The sequence below is a fragment of the Aspergillus steynii genome (assembly GCF_002849105.1).
Source record: "Aspergillus steynii IBT 23096 chromosome Unknown P170scaffold_5, whole genome shotgun sequence".
In the NCBI taxonomy this organism is placed as follows: Eukaryota; Fungi; Ascomycota; class Eurotiomycetes; order Eurotiales; family Aspergillaceae; genus Aspergillus; species Aspergillus steynii.
Window position 1 is genome coordinate 585,846 of NW_020194402.1, and position 17,286 is coordinate 603,131.

A 17,286-nucleotide genomic window follows, 5' to 3' on the forward strand; every position below is an offset into this window, starting at 1 on the left:
GGAAAATGGATCAATTCAGAAGCTTGCCCAGGATGGGATGAATTCTGGGTTCTTTGAAGAACTTCATGAGACGGCAATGAAAATGTCATTTTGTGGACCGCTTTATCCCAGCCGAATGATTGTGTGGCGATGCTCTTAAGAATTACGCGTTCACTGTGCAAAGGAGAACACCCTCCCTAAAATTAAACACTGTATAGCACAGATCGAGATTTTAAGCGAAGAAAATACAACATCCATTGAGTTAGTATCGATTGCTAAAGTCCAAAATAGGAGATGGAGATCAACAACAACTCCGATCCGACGCGCCAAAGCCCGCGATCTCCGACCCGACTTACATAACGACCCTAAGGAAGACCCACAAAGCGACACAGAAAAGAGCAATTGAACTAAACCAAGCCTGATCTGGGGGCGGTCGATCCTTTCAGCGGCCTTCAGCCATTGGAGACAGGCACCATAGGGGCAACCCTTAATCTGTAGCAATACTTTAATCCGGCCTCCGCTGCACTGAGGAGAATCATCGCGCGTCGCAGACAACGGGCCAGACTTTAATGAATACTGTTCCAGGCAACCACGTGTTGAATTTAGAAATATGACGAAGCAGAGTCTGGCGAAATGCTTCTGTCTGCAGCGTCTTCGTCAAGTCACGGCTATGCATGGTCTTGGCGGGATGCCTAGTTTGAGGCTGTGTTGCGTTTTGGGGGAAAATATGATCTGAAACTGATAGGTACTAGGCAAGAAGGATAATTATCACTCTAACCGAATTAGATCTCGTGGACTGCTATTGGTTAGCCTTGTTCCCTCTTAGGTATTGACTAATGTCGAAGGAATGTGAGGCTCTTGGGGGCGGAAATGCCAATCCTGAATACTGCATTTCACCGCTTTTTCTTCCACAACTTGGTGATTCAGGGATAGATGCGAAGTCAACATGCCGGGTAAATGGAAACGCGCGAGTAAGCCAAAGACTAGAACGGGATGTTCTACATGCAAGTATGTTGCGCGCTGTTTGTGATAAGAGTGTCCGCTGACGAGACCAGAATCCGCCATATCAAATGCGACGAGGAGAAGCCGGAATGTGCTCAGTGCAGAAAGACCGGGCGCAAATGCGATGGATACGATAAACCACCCGCGAAGAAATCGCAGAACCAAGTTGTAGCGCGCGCAGCTCCCCAGATCGATCCGTCGGGCCATATTGTCTTGCTCCCCGGGACGCGCGAGGAGCAGAAATATGTGCATTTCTTCTGCACGCAGACCGCGCGCGCCATGTCGGGAGTGTTTCAAAGCGAGCTATGGGACCGATTACTGCCGCAAATCAGTCATTCTGTACCGCTGGTCAGACATGCTGTTGCGGCGGTCAGTGCGGCGCATGAGGAATTCCTGTGTCGCGGGCTGGTGTTGCACAGGGCGAATGAGGAATTTGCGCTGCAGCAGTATAACAAGGCGATCAAGCATCTGATCGAGTATATGTCATCGCCAGACCAGACGATAGATCTGACTCTTATCACGTGTTATTTGTTTATGTGCCTGGAGATGCTGAAAGGGGATAATTCGCAAGCATTGAATCACTTGGAGTCGGGGATGCGGATTTTACATCGTCGCGATGCTACCGGTCAATACTCGGCACTGACGAGGGATATGGACCGGGAACTGTCACATCTCAGCCTGCGACTGAACATCCAACTGTCTTTTCACAAACGATCGATGATGGTGTTCCAGCTGGACGATCCAGTACCAAAACACCACACCACGGGGGAAATTGCCTTCACGCAAATATCTGAGGCCAGACATTCGTTAGATCGCCTGATGAACATAGGATTAGTGTTCGTTCGCGAAGCATCATTCAAGAAAAGTGTGGCCGGGGGTAGAGACGGTTGCCTACCACGCCAACAGGAATTATGTCGAGAATTTGAAGCGTGGAAGAATGCTTTCGAAAGGTTCCTGGCAGCGGACCAGCAAACGATGAAGTCCACTGATTGTCGAGCGTCACTACTTCTGTGGATTCAGTGTCGAGTGTCGCAAATATGGACGGAAACATGCCTAGCAATGGACGAGATGATATACGATGATCAAATCGAAACATTCGAGGCGATTGTAAGAGATGCGGAACACCTCGTTGCAAACAACAACGACAGGGATCCTGAAGCTGGAAACCTGAATAAACGATTCACTCTTGAAGCAGGAGTCATTCCGATGTTGTACTGGAGCGCAATCAAGTGTCGTCAGCCGCTCGTCCGGCGGAGAGCATTGGACGTCATATCTCGGAGTCCGGAGCAAGAAGGCCTCTGGCGACAAAAGCGATTCCTGAAAGTGGCAGAGATGGTAATAGAGCTAGAAGAGCAAGATTTGTTGGCACTGCCGATCGAAAAAAGGGTTCCGACCGACCAGCAACGGGTGTACGAGTCGAAGGGAAAGGATGAGAAGGAGGCAAGTCCGTGTCAGATAACCGTCCTAACCAGGCCGAACGGTCAGGACAAGGAATGGCACTGTCAGACTAAGTGGGTACACTGGGAATGAAATAGAGTAGAACTTAGAGGAATACGAGGTTAATCCTGGGATATTATTGTCCATTAGTGCGGCCGCAAGGTTCACCAGATCTGGAAAACGCATGGAGTCGGAGTAGAAGCCGCCAAGAAAGGATTCGGATTCTCCCCGAAGATTCTGACAGTCAGAGTAGCGGTGGACTCGTCTTTTAGAGGATATGTCCTTCGTGGATTGATAGGGGTAATTCTGGACCGTTCCCTCATCAGTGCCGGGAGCGCAATAGCCAGGCTATGCTGCAGTTTTCGGTGATAACCGAGTCAGGCTCAGCATGTTTCAAGGACCCTTGAATAATGAGGCTTTCTATTTTGGATGGTTGATGCCTGTTCGCTTATGACGCCATCACCAACTGTTTAGGCATCCCAAATTTCCCGGCGACAAGGCTAATCGAAGGACTTGTCTGTATGGAGACAATCCTTACTACTTCAGGAATGCCGTTCGCGACGAGCCGCTCTTATTTACGGCCCGGCCAATCACAGTTCCGCTAATCAGCCCTAATTATAGAGCTTCAACGGAATTTGGGGGCCGTCAGACTTGGTGTATCAGACTTGGGCTAACCGGGCCCGACGGACATAGGACCCCGAGCTCCGTTCTCTCGTGTCTAGTGGAGCTGATCGATCAGTTTGAAAGTAAAAATCTACGAAGATGGCTGTGCGTTTGATCTATGTTCTCTCTGAATGGACCCTTCGTTCAATGGCTTCTCTGGGGTCCGGGCTAAATCCTTGGCTGAACAATCCTATAGTAAGGCAGAACCCAAAGTCGAGGTTGCAGGTCTATAAAGTGGGTGTCAGTTCCCCGGCTTCGATGGTAATCAGCACCAACAATCATCATTTACTCTTGTCCATACCTTGATATCTTAACCGCAAAAATGCCGGGAACTCCTACAACAAACACCACCCTACTCCATAATCCGGAGCTTTGTACTCTGGACACATGTCCCATGGAACTAGCAAACATCGAATATGTCCCTAACCTTGCGGGTAACATCTTCTTCGTTGCAATCTTTGGCCTGGTCCTTGCCTTCCAACTCGGCTTCGGCATCAAATACAAAACGTGGAGCTACATGATCGCCATGATCGGCGGCCTAGCACTAGAAATCATCGGCTACGTTGCTCGCATCCAGATGCATTACAACCCTTTTCCATCGGACCCTTTTCTCATGTATGTACCCTGTTTCTCTCCCCACACATTCTGCATACTAATAAAACCAGGTACCTCGTCTGCCTAACAATCGGACCTGCCTTCCTCTCCGCCGCCATCTATCTCTGTCTCTCCCGGATCGTCATCGCATACGGTGAAAAAATCCCATTCTTCCGCGCCCGCACCTACACCATCCTCTTCATCACGTGCGACATCATTGCCCTAATTCTGCAAGCCGCCGGTGGCGCCATCGCCTCCACCGCCGACGACAAAGACACCTCAGACATCGGCATCAACATCATGGTCGCCGGTGTCTCGTGGCAAGTGTTCAGTCTCTTCCTCTTTGTGGGACTGTGCACGGATTTCGCCCTCCGCACGCGCCGTGCCGCCGCCCACCAATTCAACCCGTTCTTCGAGGGCCTGCGCCAGACGAAGCCCTTCCAAGGTTTCCTGCTGAGTTTGGGAGTTGCGACTCTAACCATTATTACGCGGTCGGTGTTCCGGTGCGCGGAGCTCAGTGAGGGGTTTGATGGCAAGTTGGCCAATGATGAGATCACGTTCATGGTGCTTGAGGGGGCGATGATTGCTGCGGCGGTTATTGCGCTTACGGTCTATCACCCGGGATGGGTGTGGAAGGGACAGTGGAATGATGCGGTCTGGAGTGTGCGATCGGATAAGGGCGATAAGGGTGGGTATAAGGGGGTTGTGCTTGAGGGTAATGACGAGAGTTATCGCATCGGGTCGAATGAGAGGATGGTGAATACGGCGTATGATGGGCCGCACGCTTGATTGGGATTTAATGGGTTATGATTTGTTGAATGGTACTTTTAATTTTGGGATTATTTTTCTGCTGCTTTGGAGATACGATTAGACCACTGATTTTTATGTATTTTGTTTCTTATCCATGCAAACTTTCTTGTGTGCTTGCTTTCTCAAATGCTTTCTGGTTTTTCAATCTTCTCGTAGTCGTGAAACGGGAATTATTCTGTATCAATTTATAGATGTACCGCCCAGTATAACTTTGACGTAAAGATGATTAGTGACTTGGGTTAATTACTCTTAACGAAAACATGATTCCACGACTTCTTACGGCGAGGTTGGAGAAAACTATATTCTCAATTTATCTTTAGACAAGGCGGAAGTAAAAGGCGAATGATAGATGGTACCCTAACCTCTCACAAAGTGGCAAGATTATTATTGCATCGTGACGCTCCGAAAAAGATAAGTGTACACAGGCGGAAAAGGGGAAAAGTACGCGGAGCTTTTTTGAGTTTGGAGAAGTGGATACATGTTTGGAGAAATAGACCCACTTCTACACCTATACAGTACATACTACATGCGATGCCGTATACACGCCGACATCAAACCCGAGCGATTGAGTCAAATAGAGAAACCTTCAGAATAGCTTAACCAGAAATATGGGATTCCTGGTGAAAGCGAGACTAAAAATAAAGTTGCATTAGCGTCTCAAATAAAAGTGAAGGAAAAGTGATGATCTATCAAGCCAAAAAGAGCTCCAGACGGGGAGGGGGGAAAGAGAACGGATTACCTTTCATATGTACTGACAAAAGATTTGCGAAGCAGAATTTGATCACACTCCTCAATTGAGTGATTAACAGAGGAACCGTGTGTCTTGTTGTCTTGTATCAATGAGAAGTCTAGGTAGCGATGGCTATAAATCCCATAACACACCTTCTCTCAAGTGTCCGCAATTGTAACCTGCAGGGTAAAAGGGTCGATGACCTTGTTCAAGTCAGATTCGAACTAACAAAGGGCCGCACACCTTATTTACGTATTTTAGGCTGGACGTTCCTAGAGGGCAAGTTTTCGATCAATTTCCATGCCCGGTTGGCAGAGCTAGGCGGCGTATCTTGGAACTACCCTGCGATGCAAGCAAACATAAAAAATTACGTTGCTTCCGAGGCAATTGATATATAGCTCATGTCGCCAAACAGGGTCGTTCTGCCATAAGCCCCGATACTGGTACATGAAGGAAATTTGATTGATACAAAGATGCACTATGTTGTACAAATTCCAGGGGACTGCTCCACACGAAGATAACCCTTGCCTTCGTCGTTGCCCGTCTCGCTAAATAATAAACTCCGAGTCAAGAACAACCCTCATTCAGAAACCTTGATGCATACCTTGCCAATATGAGAACCCGATAGAACATATTCATAAGCCTTGGACGTCTCCTCAGCAGAGAAACCGAATTCCTTCTCCACCGGGAGGCGGATTCCCTTGCGAGCAACAAACCTCACGACCTCCTGCAAAAGCTGAGTAGAGCCAACAACAACACCACGGACGACGGCACCCTTAGCCAAAGCAAGGGTAGCAACGTCAGGCATCTCATTAGCCTGGGACAGGAAGCCAATAACCGACACATTACCGCCCATCTTCACGGAATTAATGCTCTCGGCGATAGTGCCGGATCCACCGTTCTCAAGAACGTAGTCAACACCCTCGCCGTTAGTCAGGCGCAGGACTTCCTTGGACCACTCGGGATTGGTCTTGTAGTTGACGGTATAATCGAAGCCAAACTTGGACTTCACAGCGTTGAGCTTCTCATCACTGGAAGAGGTGATGATGGTGGTACAGCCTGCCGCTTTGGCAAACAGAAGACCAGTAATAGACACACCACCGGTTCCTAGATCGCAGACATCATTTGTAAGCAGGGGTTTACTACCTCAGTGGAAAAGCAAAGAGGTCCTTACCGAGGGCGAGGACGATCTGGCCCGGCTTCAGGGGAGTAAGAGCATAAAGTGCGTTCCATGCGGTCACTCCAGTGCAGACCAAGGTAGACCATTCGGAAAAGCTCTGGGGAGAGTTCTCGGGCAGCTTCACAGCGGCAGCGGCAGGAATGGTAAAGTATTCACGCAGAACTCCATCCACAGGGCCACCGTGACCATTAAGCCAATCCATCTGCTGGCCGTAGAGATTGGTTGGGTCGAAAGTACTGATAACGCGGTCGCCCTTGGAGTGACTCTTCACACCTTCGCCAACGGCAACAACAACGCCAGCAGCGTCAGAGCAAGGGATAACATTGTCTTTGACAGGGAATGGGTAGGCCGAGTTAGCGACGCCAATGTCGCGATAGTTGATGGATACCGAGTGGACCTTCACCAAGACCTCATGCTTGCTAGGCACAGGAATCTCTTCTTTGAAGTCCTTCAGGTTCCGGACAGAGTTCCGCGGGCCATTGACGCGAATAACAGACTGAGACATGATGAGTTGTTTGAGATCGGAATTGAGAGTGAAGAAACAAGTTGATGAGAATGAAGTACTATCCAGAGTCTCCCTGGGATAATTGAGCCATTAAATACCCAAAGGTGAGCTCTACCAGTACCAATGTTCAGTGAGTGCAAAATCTGTATAGATCTTTCTGGTTCGAGTCATGACGTCAAGGAGGTGTGAATAATTGAGTGCAAGCACAGCGACGACAAGAACTCGGCAGTTAGTAAGAGTAAGGAACACGGTACAGTCCCCACGCCTCCACTTCTCCAAACCCTAATGTATAAACTTGCTTAGAAACCAGTAGCATGGTACTTACTTACATGATCAAGTATCTGATTCCACATTTGTTCTATCTAGGGACCGGACGAACTCGAGTCCAGTCAGCGGAGACTCTCGGAGACTTTTAGTTGGCAAGAGAATGATGTGCTGCGGCTCTCGGTCTGGAGCTGTCCATAAATATGGTCGGTCCACATCAGGATAAACAAAGCCTAGCTCAGAATATATCCACGTCTGCCGTATCAAGCAACTTTCCGACCCTTCTTGCGCAGCTTTTGTCCTTCGTCATGGGTGTATCGCAAAGTCCAATCGTCGTCATCGCTCCTGGCGCTTGGAACCGTGGGAGTGCCTATGACGACTTCGGTGACATATTGAAGAAGCGCGGAATTCGCTCGATGGCTGTGGACCATGTTTCCAACGGCGCAGAGCCCCCAAATAAGGGGTTGACAGAGGATTCGAACCGCTTCCGGGAATTGGTTTGCCACCTGGTGGACCAGGGCGAAAAGCTCGTACTGCTCGGCCATTCATATGGTGGAATGGTCATCTCTGCAGCGGCCACAGGCCTGGGCTTTCAAGAGAGACAGAAGGCCGGTAAGCCTGGAGGTGTGATTTGTCTGGTTTATGTGGCCGCATTCGTCGCCGAGCGAGGAAAGAATCTCAGAGACATGGTTGGTGGTCAATTGTGGCCGTGGATGCTAGTTGACGTATGTCGGTCTTTTACTTACATGGTTTACATATTCGCTGACCGCAAGTCGCAGGGAGACTACGTTCGTCTAGACTCTGATGTGGACCTGGTGCAGGATGTTCCTGCAGAAATCAAAGCTTCGAGAACGAAGCATATGCTTCCACATATTTGTCTCCGTTCGTTCACCGAAAGGGCTACCGAAGAGCCCTGGCATACTATACCTAGTGCCTACATTGTCTGCGACGATGATGTGGCGCTTCCACCGACGATTCAAGACTCCATGATTAAATCACTTAATCATCCGCGCGTTTTCCGCCTGAACAGCGGTCATTCCCCATTCCAAAGCATGCCGACGGAGACAGCCGATATATTGTTGGAGATTTGCAAGTCCTGATTGGAGAAAGAAGTGGAATTATATATACGAGAAATTTCTAAGACATAGAAATATCAATGCTGTCTAGCATGTATTTGTTTCCTTAAGAAGTAGCCTTCAGAAGTAGCCTTCAGAAGTAGCCTTCGGAAGCAACGAAGTCACAATTCAGCTAAACTATAGCTATATATCATTGTGTACTTATCGTAGTAGGCAGTCTGCTGCCTCTGGGATGTAATGGAAATGCGTACCTCATCCTGGCAAATGGCGGCTGCGCTCTCAGAAGACTTCACAAAAACATGTGGACATGTCGGGGAGTGTCATAAAGGGAGAAGATAGTGGGACAATAGAGGCAAGGGGTTCCCAACTGGAGCGACCGAGCAGAAGCAAGTCAACTAATGTTCAGATGTCACAAAAAGATGCAGCTACCATACTCAACTCAATAATCGCCCTTTGATAAGCTCTGCTTCTACGTCCATGACTCGATCCAAGTCGGCCATAAAGTCATCTCTCACCGGATTCCAACCCAAAAGCTTTCTAGCTCGGCGAGCCTCTCCAAGGCTAGTTGAGCTCATATTGACCTGACCACCGCCCCAAAACAGGTGCACAAGATCGTTTTGTAGCTCCACGGGCTCCCCAGAAACAAGTAGACCCTTTTGGTAACCAAGGGTTGCAATCTGTTTAATAACGTCGCCCCAAACGAACTCTCCTTTTTCTGCAAAGTAATAGCCCTCTTCGTTCCATAACCCTTCCCGTCTCTGGTCTACCGCCGCTTCGGCTAGTAGAACATACATCTCAGATATATCCTGAGTGTGGATCATATTCCATCTGTTCTGATTCCCATTTATCGTAAACGCCCGGCGAACCTGAAGCACCACGTTGAGCAGGCGGGGAATTTGGATCGATCTTGTGAATCCCGGAAATCTAGATGGACCGTATACAGTCGGTGGACACACAATAGCCGTTTGGATATTATTGTGTTTGCGAAAGCCATCCATGATTGCAAGATCAACATCTCGATGCGCCGCCCAGTTGGGGAGGACGTGATCGTACCCAGTCGGTTCTGGGTTTGAGTCGGATGGGCCTCGGGTAAGTTCTTCAACGCCTTCCATGTCATTGTAGCGACGAGGCATATATTTGCCCCAGGTGGAAGGCTGGGACTCCATCTCCCATGCGATGATCTTTGCGCCGGACGTGTGTATCACAGTGCCAACATACTCCCGCTGCGACAACCCGCGAATAATTGCTTCGGCTGCGGGAAGGTGGTCGCAATTGGCGAAGTCTACGGACGAGTTAGAACATACTAAGGTCCATTCCTCGGAGAGGTTGAGATAGGGGTTGCGTACTCAGGACCACATCTGCCTCGCGACTTTCTCTTTCCAAAACGCCTAGATCTTCAAGCGATGCATGAACGACTCGAACACCCGGAAAATGCGTGTTAATAATTTTGCATTTCTCGATGTCTCTGACAAGAACCGAAATTTCCCAGTCTGGATGCTTAGTCGTGGCGACGACCAAAAAGTCGCCTCCAATCAGGCCAGTAGCGCCAGTGCTGCGGATCTTTCAGTTGAGCCCCGTTGTGGCGGGTGGATAGACTTACACAAATATTTTAGGAGCCATGAGTAAGAGTCATAAACTCTTCGAAGGGTTGACGACCATGTCGAGTAATTCGATCTCTTTTTATTGCGGAAACGGGAATCCCCAAAATTTGGGGAAGTGGAGAGGAGAGTCCTTGTTTGGAGAAGAACTTTTGGATCCGACCATGCCGCGTGAACCAGGATCGGTTGAATCTTCACCGAAATTGTAAGAAGCGATTTCAAATCAACGTCATTCTGCAATTCCCACGTACTAGAAGGGGCTTCTTCAACCATTCAATCTAGAACATGTCTATATGCTTGTGCTGAAAGGTTGGATAACATTATATTAAACCCTGAGATTGTCCGCCATATGCTAGGTGGACGTCTAGAAAAGTACCATATTATTCGATAAGAGGCCTAAATCTTTCGATTGGTAACCAAAACTTTGGTAATTGCTCTGGCAGAATGTCCTCATCCGAATGTCACCGAAGTGGATTGCGAGAAGAACGCCACATAATGACTATAACCAGCAATTCGTCAGTGGAGATGGAGATAGCGCGTCTACTAAGACATATTGCAATACCTGTGTCACCGGACATAAATTGCCATCTCCAAAAGTTAATCTAATCTGCTGACACTTCTCCAAAATTCATTCAGGAAAGGTGCTTACGAGACTACCAGCTGCGACCAATACCCACAGAATGTCTCAAAGTCAAATGAATATTTAAGCTTTGAATTTCTCCTGAAAACATCTGGATACAACGCCAATCGTTACCTCTTGAAAATGGTGCTATCCAAGATCTTTGCTTTGGCGCTCGCCTTCGCACCCGCGCTCGCCGTGCCATCCGTACCCTCCGCAGCCGTCAACAAAACCCACACCGTGTTCCAATATCGCAATAATGGAACCTGGCTAGAGAACATCTTGGTTCGGAATAACGGAGATATTCTCACCACGCGCCTGGACGTTCCCGAACTCTGGGCTGTGGACCCTACCGGAACTCGCAATGCCTCGTTGCTCCAAACCTTCCCCAATGTTCGCAGCCTGCTAGGCATCACCGAGATCGACAGGGACATATACGCCCTTGTGGCAGGAAACTTCTCTATCCAAACACTGTCCACCCCAGGCACTTATTCCATCTGGAAGGTCGATCTCTCCACCTCAGCAAAGCCGCACACGTCCATCATCGCGCACATTCCCGAGGCCGATTTTCTCAATGGCTTGGCCAAGTTCGATAAGGACACCCTTCTCACCACCGACTCGGCCAAAGGCGTCATCTGGCGCGTGGACATCCCCAGCGGCAACTACTCCATTGCCATGTCTGACCCTGCGACCATGAAGTCTCCCCGGAACAGCCCCAAGCCGGTAGGCGTCAACGGCATCAAAGTCTTGGGAACCCACGTCTATTATTCGAGCAGCACCGGTATGCATCTTGCCCGCGTGCCCTTCACCCGACATGCCGCACCTGCCGGCCCCGTGGAGATCGTGGCAGGCGGCTTCACTCCGGATGATTTTGTTTTGGCCAGCAACGGCACGGCATACGTGACGACAAATGCAGAGAATGGGTTGCTGAAGGTAGAGCCATCCGGCAGAGTTACGCTTGTCGCGGGTAACTTGTTCACCACCGAACTGGCAGGTGCTACCTCTGTGGCGTTCAGTCGGGACCAAAAGACTCTGTATGTGGCTACTGCGGGTGGTCAGTTCCAGCCTGTCCTGGGCGATATCATTGAGCCTGCGAAGATTGTGGCAGTGTCAATTTGAGGGAATGTTTCTAGCTGGTAGAGGGGGGATTGGCCGTACAAAAATTGACAGTTTTGGAAACAGTTTGTATAGAGGGATAGTTTTGTTGAAAATAGAATTATCGATCGGTCGCAGATACAAATGCTTGCTATTGAGACTCCTTCCAACAGTATAATCAAAGAGCTCTTGATTCCTAAACTTGAGAAAAGGCCAAACCATCCTGCTCAATATCACGTGCTAAACGATGCCCTACCTAGTAGTACGACGCTTGGTGCGCAAACTGACTGGATAGAAATTAAAATAAAAATCCATTTTGAGCCCCGGAAAGGCACATAGCTAATCTATGCTACAATGAGTCACTTGATCATTGTGTTCTAGATGCATTGGCAGCTCATGAACGGCTCTCGAAATTCCCCATTCATTCAAGGGGTCAATTTTACCAAATATCATTTTTCCTGACCTCTGAAAACCCCCTTATCTCATACATGATAGACAGTAAGCAAGACGTTATATATGAAGACAAAAGAGCCCTCAACATCGATTGTGTACACATCGCCCAATCCTCAGCGAGAACGTGGTTGGTACCGGCAGTCCGATCGTCTAAATTGAAGTCGTTGCTCTCCTTGATACGCCAGGCATTTGGTCTCGGTCTATTAAAAACAGTAGTCATTATTATCTGATTCATCTTCAACGCCGGATGGGTAACGGTATCTTCAACTCACCTTGAAACTGGCGCCTCTGACCTCCACGGTTGCGAAAAACGTAGACATCCGTCAAAAAGCCGGGGACCTGCATCAGCAAATGGATGATCTCAAAGACAAGTCTTATGATAATCGCTGGGTCCCATTGTGGCGATTCGGTGGTGAATGAGGGTGAAGGACAAGCCTCGTTAAATGTGTCGGAGGAGGTAGGTGGCATGGCAATTGGACTGTTAGAAATCTTGGGGAAGAACTTCTCAGAATCTGGTCAATGAAGTAGAGAAGAAAGTTACTTCAGCTCTTGAAAGGCTTTTTCGCAAAGGCTGGAAAGGTGTGTTTTATATCTTCAAGTCACAGCTCACGCCTAGCCTATTCTGGTGCCCATGAGACTTGGGCGATCACTCGAAGAGAGAAAGAGCAAAATAAATCCGGAGAAAAAAAATCAAACAAAACAAAAAAGGGAGAAGCCATGGACGTAGAGACAGGGGAGAAGACAGAGGGAAAGAAAAAAGAAAAGAAAAAACAGAAAAACAGGAACACTCACCATGGATACATCAGAGAGAGATTCGAGGAGATTGAGGGAATCGAGGGAATCGGGGAATCGAGGAAAACACAAATGAAATTAAAATTACGAAGATGAAGAGTCAGAGGCAAGCGCAAGGCTCCAGCACCTATTCCGAACAGGTCATGAATATCATACAAATAATGTACATATGCTCATTGAGTTCCGGTATATTCTCTTTTCTTTCGTGATTTAGTGGTATCTAATTAGTATATTTCCATTTAGGACGATTGTTATTTATTGATCAAGGTACACTAGGGTCGCTCACCGTCTATCCCACCTATTTCCCTGGCCGAATGTTGTAAAAAGTAAAAAAAAGAATGTAACCGGCCGGATGATTTGCAGGACGTCTCTAGCACAGTGGATCACAAACCTTCAAGATATGTCTCCTCTGTTCATCATGATAAGGGACCAGAATCCTGTAATAATCCATAGTGGCATCTATCCTCTTAGGACGAAGGTAAAAGTCAAAAAACAGTCCTAGGCCACCACCGGCCGTTCCATACCTGTAAGTCTATAATCCTTAGTTTTCTATTTTCCCCTGTTAATGGATTTCCCCGAAGAAATGGTCTGTGTATTTTTGATTAGTCCAGGCTCTTACGCAAAATGGCTTCAGATGGAGAATATACCGGTTTCATCGCCTTGAAGGTACTTGGGGGTCAGCTAGGGTCGTAGTCAATGTAGTGCTGAAAAATAGATTTCTTCATTACGCCGGAGATTTGGATCAGCCACTTCCCTACACCGCAAATCCCACAAGGCTACGGCTGCCAGCCTATGCCTCGAGGTCAATGCCAACACGAGTCCCCGACAATCACAATTTTGCCATCCGGATGAGGGACAGTCTGGTGATAGATTGATCGAGTCATGACCTAAATCTACTATCATATCGGATTTTAGATGTTTGCCATCAAAGCGGGGAATGGGGTCCGGAACCGCAGAATCAGTGGCTTGGGGAACTACTGGCACGAAGGTATTATTGGCCATGAACGAATGTACGGAATGCGCAGGTACCTTTCGTATCGTACTTTTGGATTATACTTTTGCCGAAAGCCTTCCGAGCTATCTCGATCTTGCATGTTCGCTTTTGGGGTCTAGAATGTGTTATCGTGGTCCATTTCCTTATATTGTAGTCAAAGCACATCTAGCAGATAGTATTGAATTTGTTGACACGTACATATCGTAAATTCCTCGATGCTGGAGTAGCTGTAGTTTTGATCACGGCCAATGGATTGGTCGTCTGGTCTGTATATAAGCCATAATTACCATAATATTAGCTGAAAAGATCTTCACGGCATAACGGGCTTTGAAGGAGAACGTGGACTGAAAACTACGGGGGACTTGGCGGGATATTGGCAGGAACATGAAGGATGGAGGGAAGATGGAGGGAAGATGGAGGGAATAAGAAATTAAGCGTCACGGAACGCGTCGATCCTAAGAAAGTAATAAAAACAAGACATCAAAATGATATTCTGAATGGTAGTAATTATACCTCTCCTACTACTCTTCTTTCTATTTCTCCCTTGTCTCTCTCTTTCGCTCTTCTTGTCCTTCCAGTTTATTCACACAATAGTATTTTTGCCCCATTTATTTTACTTTCCAACATTTTGTTCGAGAAAAAAAAGCTAGTAAAATGAAAGATAGCTGGACGCCTAAATTCGACGACACGTCGCCGGGGGCGATAACTGTGTGGCTGGGCGGCATCCCTGTCAAAACAATAGGGTAGTCTATCGTATCCGGGCACGTTGCATATCAACAGACTTTTTTCCGGTGTTTTACCCCGTACTGGTCGGAGTCTTATTGCCTTCGAGTTTAATTAAGATTTCCAAATTCAGCGATGTGCTTACGATAATCCGATCCTCCTTCTAGCCAGGTACATTTACGCATGAGCCTCTCGGCCACCCATCAAGAATAAATTTACAAATGTCGCTGAGTATCCTTGATCCCTGTTTCAGGGACTGCAGAGAAGTTTCTGCGCCTACACTTTGGCTAGCATGGCTGCCTAGTTCATTGCAATTTCATTTGTTTGACTGACATGGAAGTCCGTTAATTCCAACAAATCCGAGTCTAGAACACTTTAGCGAGAAATTAAAGCCAAGAACAAAAGGAGAAAAAAAGCAAATGCTAAATAATAGGCTAGAAAGAGAGAACGGCATTGATGAGAGAAATGAAAGCAGAGAAACATAAATCAACATCAAAGAGAATGACAAACCTATCGAGAAATGCCCATTCTGAATGAATAGACCCGACTAAAGCTTTCGTGATTAGACTATTCAAGGCTGGTATATATCATCTCAACATCAACCTAGTGGGCCATTAATCTTGCAATCCATAATACGAGGTATATATTGGAGCCAAGCACATTTTTGAGTATCAATCAAAACTCTTATAAAGCCGTTTTCATTCCTCTCCCTCCCCTTTCTTTTTCCGTCTCCATCCTCTCTCTGCATCCTCTTGAATAGCCCTCGAACACACACCAACATGGGCCCTACACGTCCGGGGCGAGATGGTGGTCGGTTGGCTTGGCAAGGACGCCTACAGGCAGGAGTTGTCTTCTACGGTGTTGCTTCTGTAAACAAAGCTTCCATAGCTATGCACATCCCTATACCCCTCGGAAGGTCACTAGAGGCTGATCAAGCAGCCTTCAACTGGACGTTAATCAATACTACTACCCCTACTACTACTACTCTCGGTATCCTCTCGATGCTTGAGTCGTTTAGATAACCATCGCCCCTCTCCACCGTGCGCATCCCGAAGCGAAATGCTAAATTGAGAAGCTACACGATTATTCTTATCTACTGACCCCCTTTTGACTCTGCTTAGCATCAAGCCTTATCACTGACGACTAGTAGTCATGACCTACGCGTGAGAGCCTCGTGTGAGGAATAACAGAGAGACGATACATCGCTGTGCTAGTTAAATATGGATAAATGTTGTTGCAAAATCACAGTGTTGGTCTGACTAGAACCCTAGCTCAGAAATATGTATTCCCAACCTCCCGAACGTTTCATTACCACAGCAATGCTTGAAGAATGATGCAAAAGTCGAAGAACTAGTCCTTAGTGCTACTCACTGATTGATTAACATAGAATTCGTAAGAATAACGAAAATCTGTAAATGCTGGGGATAGGATGGGACACGTATACTTGTGAGTTGTGACCAACCCATATGGAGCATGGTATTGCTCGAGTCGGGTTTAATATCTATGTCGGTCTTTACACCGGCCACAATGTTGCTGGCGATATGATGGGCGCTCATATAGTCTTATCATCTGTCCAGTGCCGGTCGTCAAAAAACTACCCTTCACGTAGATGACGAAATTTAAGGAATAGTTGTCAGGCTTTTTCGTTTTGATAGTCTGCCACACGATAGAATTACTGGAATGTCGAGATTCCCATTTCGATGTCGCGGGTCTACTTCGCATTAATAGAAGCCTGGACACCATTCATAGTCTCCGGTTTACAAGCCAAGTGCTCAAGAGGGTGCGACAGGGTAATCTCTACTTGGAGTTTGAACAGATAAATAACCATGAAGACGGGAAGTACACAGAAAAAGTGGTACCAACACACAAATGAGTTGACGGTCATATAAAGATCTTTCAACGATGTATATAACGGGTTCCGGTCCGATCGAAAGGAGCCTCTAGAATCTTCCAGGAATTCCTATGCAAGACAATATCAGTAGCCAGTCGTTTACGGACAGAAAGGCTTGCTTTGAACGCTTCTCTCAAGATTCTCTCGGTCACGACTCGGCTGGAGCGACGAGGGCTTGGTGGAAAAGTGCTTCTAGGCGTCCTTAATAGTCACATGGTGAAATATGCAAGTTTAGCGCTCAACAATGATCGTTCCAAAGCATACGAAACCTTTGATATTCCGCATGACCTGATTTGTCTGGTTTTTGCGATCTTATGAGATTGGTATCTAATTCTGGCCAGAACAAAACGTGCCTAAGATGGCAGTAAATCATAGGGATCACGCACCGTGACTCGCAAGTAGCAGACCTGGAGAGCTGGTTTGGTTACCTTTGGCGTATTCCGTTTAATGGGAAGATCAGGATTATCCGCCCGATATCTCAGGCCGAAGCTCGCAGTAATAGAGCAGGTGACTACTCCTAGACGCCGACGATCAAAGTCTACCCACAATCCAGTCTCAACGGCGAGCACGGAGAGAGATCATGAGCGATATCTTTGATTACGATACTGAAGACCAAAACTCCGCGATCTCCAGATCCTTGGCCCGTCTTGGTCAGACCTTGCTGGATGCTCAAAATCCCACGCAGGTACACAGTTCTAATTATAAAAACCCCTCAACCACGGCGCGTAACACTCTGCACAGTTCCTTGAAGCCTGCTATTTTTATCTTGATCCCCAACGCCCTGCGAGGCTCATTCCGACCATGGCAGCCAGGTACCTTTAACAGAGCAATTAAAGTCAAGGCTCGCCCCGCCACAGTCCGACCATTGGTTCGGCGGCACG

The 17,286-nt window shown here is 47.6% G+C and overlaps 6 protein-coding genes across 6 annotated transcripts; 4 read left to right on the top strand and 2 right to left on the bottom strand.

Moving 5' to 3' along the window:
- Nucleotides 1–925: 925 nt before the first annotated feature.
- On the top strand, nt 926–2,511 carry P170DRAFT_456475 (Zn(II)2Cys6 transcription factor domain-containing protein; the record flags this gene model as incomplete). Its single annotated transcript, XM_024851627.1, has 2 exons — nt 926–987; nt 1,035–2,511. The coding sequence occupies 2 exons, from the start codon at nt 926–928 to the stop codon at nt 2,509–2,511; spliced, it is 1,539 nt and encodes a 512-aa protein (XP_024702987.1).
- Nucleotides 2,512–3,360: 849 nt separating this feature from the next.
- Nucleotides 3,361–4,552, top strand: P170DRAFT_409908 (RTA1 domain-containing protein). Its single transcript, XM_024846822.1, has 2 exons — nt 3,361–3,696; nt 3,747–4,552. Exons 1-2 carry the CDS (start codon nt 3,404–3,406, stop codon nt 4,462–4,464), a joined length of 1,011 nt encoding a protein of 336 aa, XP_024702988.1. The 5' UTR covers nt 3,361–3,403; the 3' UTR covers nt 4,465–4,552.
- A 1,243-nt stretch (nt 4,553–5,795) lies between these two features.
- Nucleotides 5,796–6,900, bottom strand: P170DRAFT_476367 (zinc-dependent alcohol dehydrogenase family protein; the record flags this gene model as incomplete). The annotated part of the gene is made up of 2 exons (XM_024853344.1): nt 5,796–6,322; nt 6,390–6,900. The coding sequence occupies 2 exons, from the start codon at nt 6,898–6,900 to the stop codon at nt 5,796–5,798; spliced, it is 1,038 nt and encodes a 345-aa protein (XP_024702989.1).
- A 572-nt stretch (nt 6,901–7,472) lies between these two features.
- P170DRAFT_360161 (alpha/beta hydrolase) lies at nt 7,473–8,264 on the top strand (the record flags this gene model as incomplete). The annotated part of the gene is made up of 2 exons (XM_024844401.1): nt 7,473–7,883; nt 7,938–8,264. The coding sequence occupies 2 exons, from the start codon at nt 7,473–7,475 to the stop codon at nt 8,262–8,264; spliced, it is 738 nt and encodes a 245-aa protein (XP_024702990.1).
- Nucleotides 8,265–8,674: 410 nt separating this feature from the next.
- Nucleotides 8,675–9,860, bottom strand: P170DRAFT_510464 (putative nucleoside-diphosphate-sugar epimerase; the record flags this gene model as incomplete). The annotated part of the gene is made up of 3 exons (XM_024854782.1): nt 8,675–9,522; nt 9,587–9,792; nt 9,841–9,860. 3 exons carry the CDS (start codon nt 9,858–9,860, stop codon nt 8,675–8,677), a joined length of 1,074 nt encoding a protein of 357 aa, XP_024702991.1.
- A 741-nt stretch (nt 9,861–10,601) lies between these two features.
- On the top strand, nt 10,602–11,606 carry P170DRAFT_510465 (uncharacterized protein; the record flags this gene model as incomplete). Its single annotated transcript, XM_024854783.1, has 1 exon — nt 10,602–11,606. The coding sequence occupies one exon, from the start codon at nt 10,602–10,604 to the stop codon at nt 11,574–11,576; it is 975 nt and encodes a 324-aa protein (XP_024702992.1). The 3' UTR covers nt 11,577–11,606.
- Between the last annotated feature and the right edge of the window lie 5,680 nt (nt 11,607–17,286).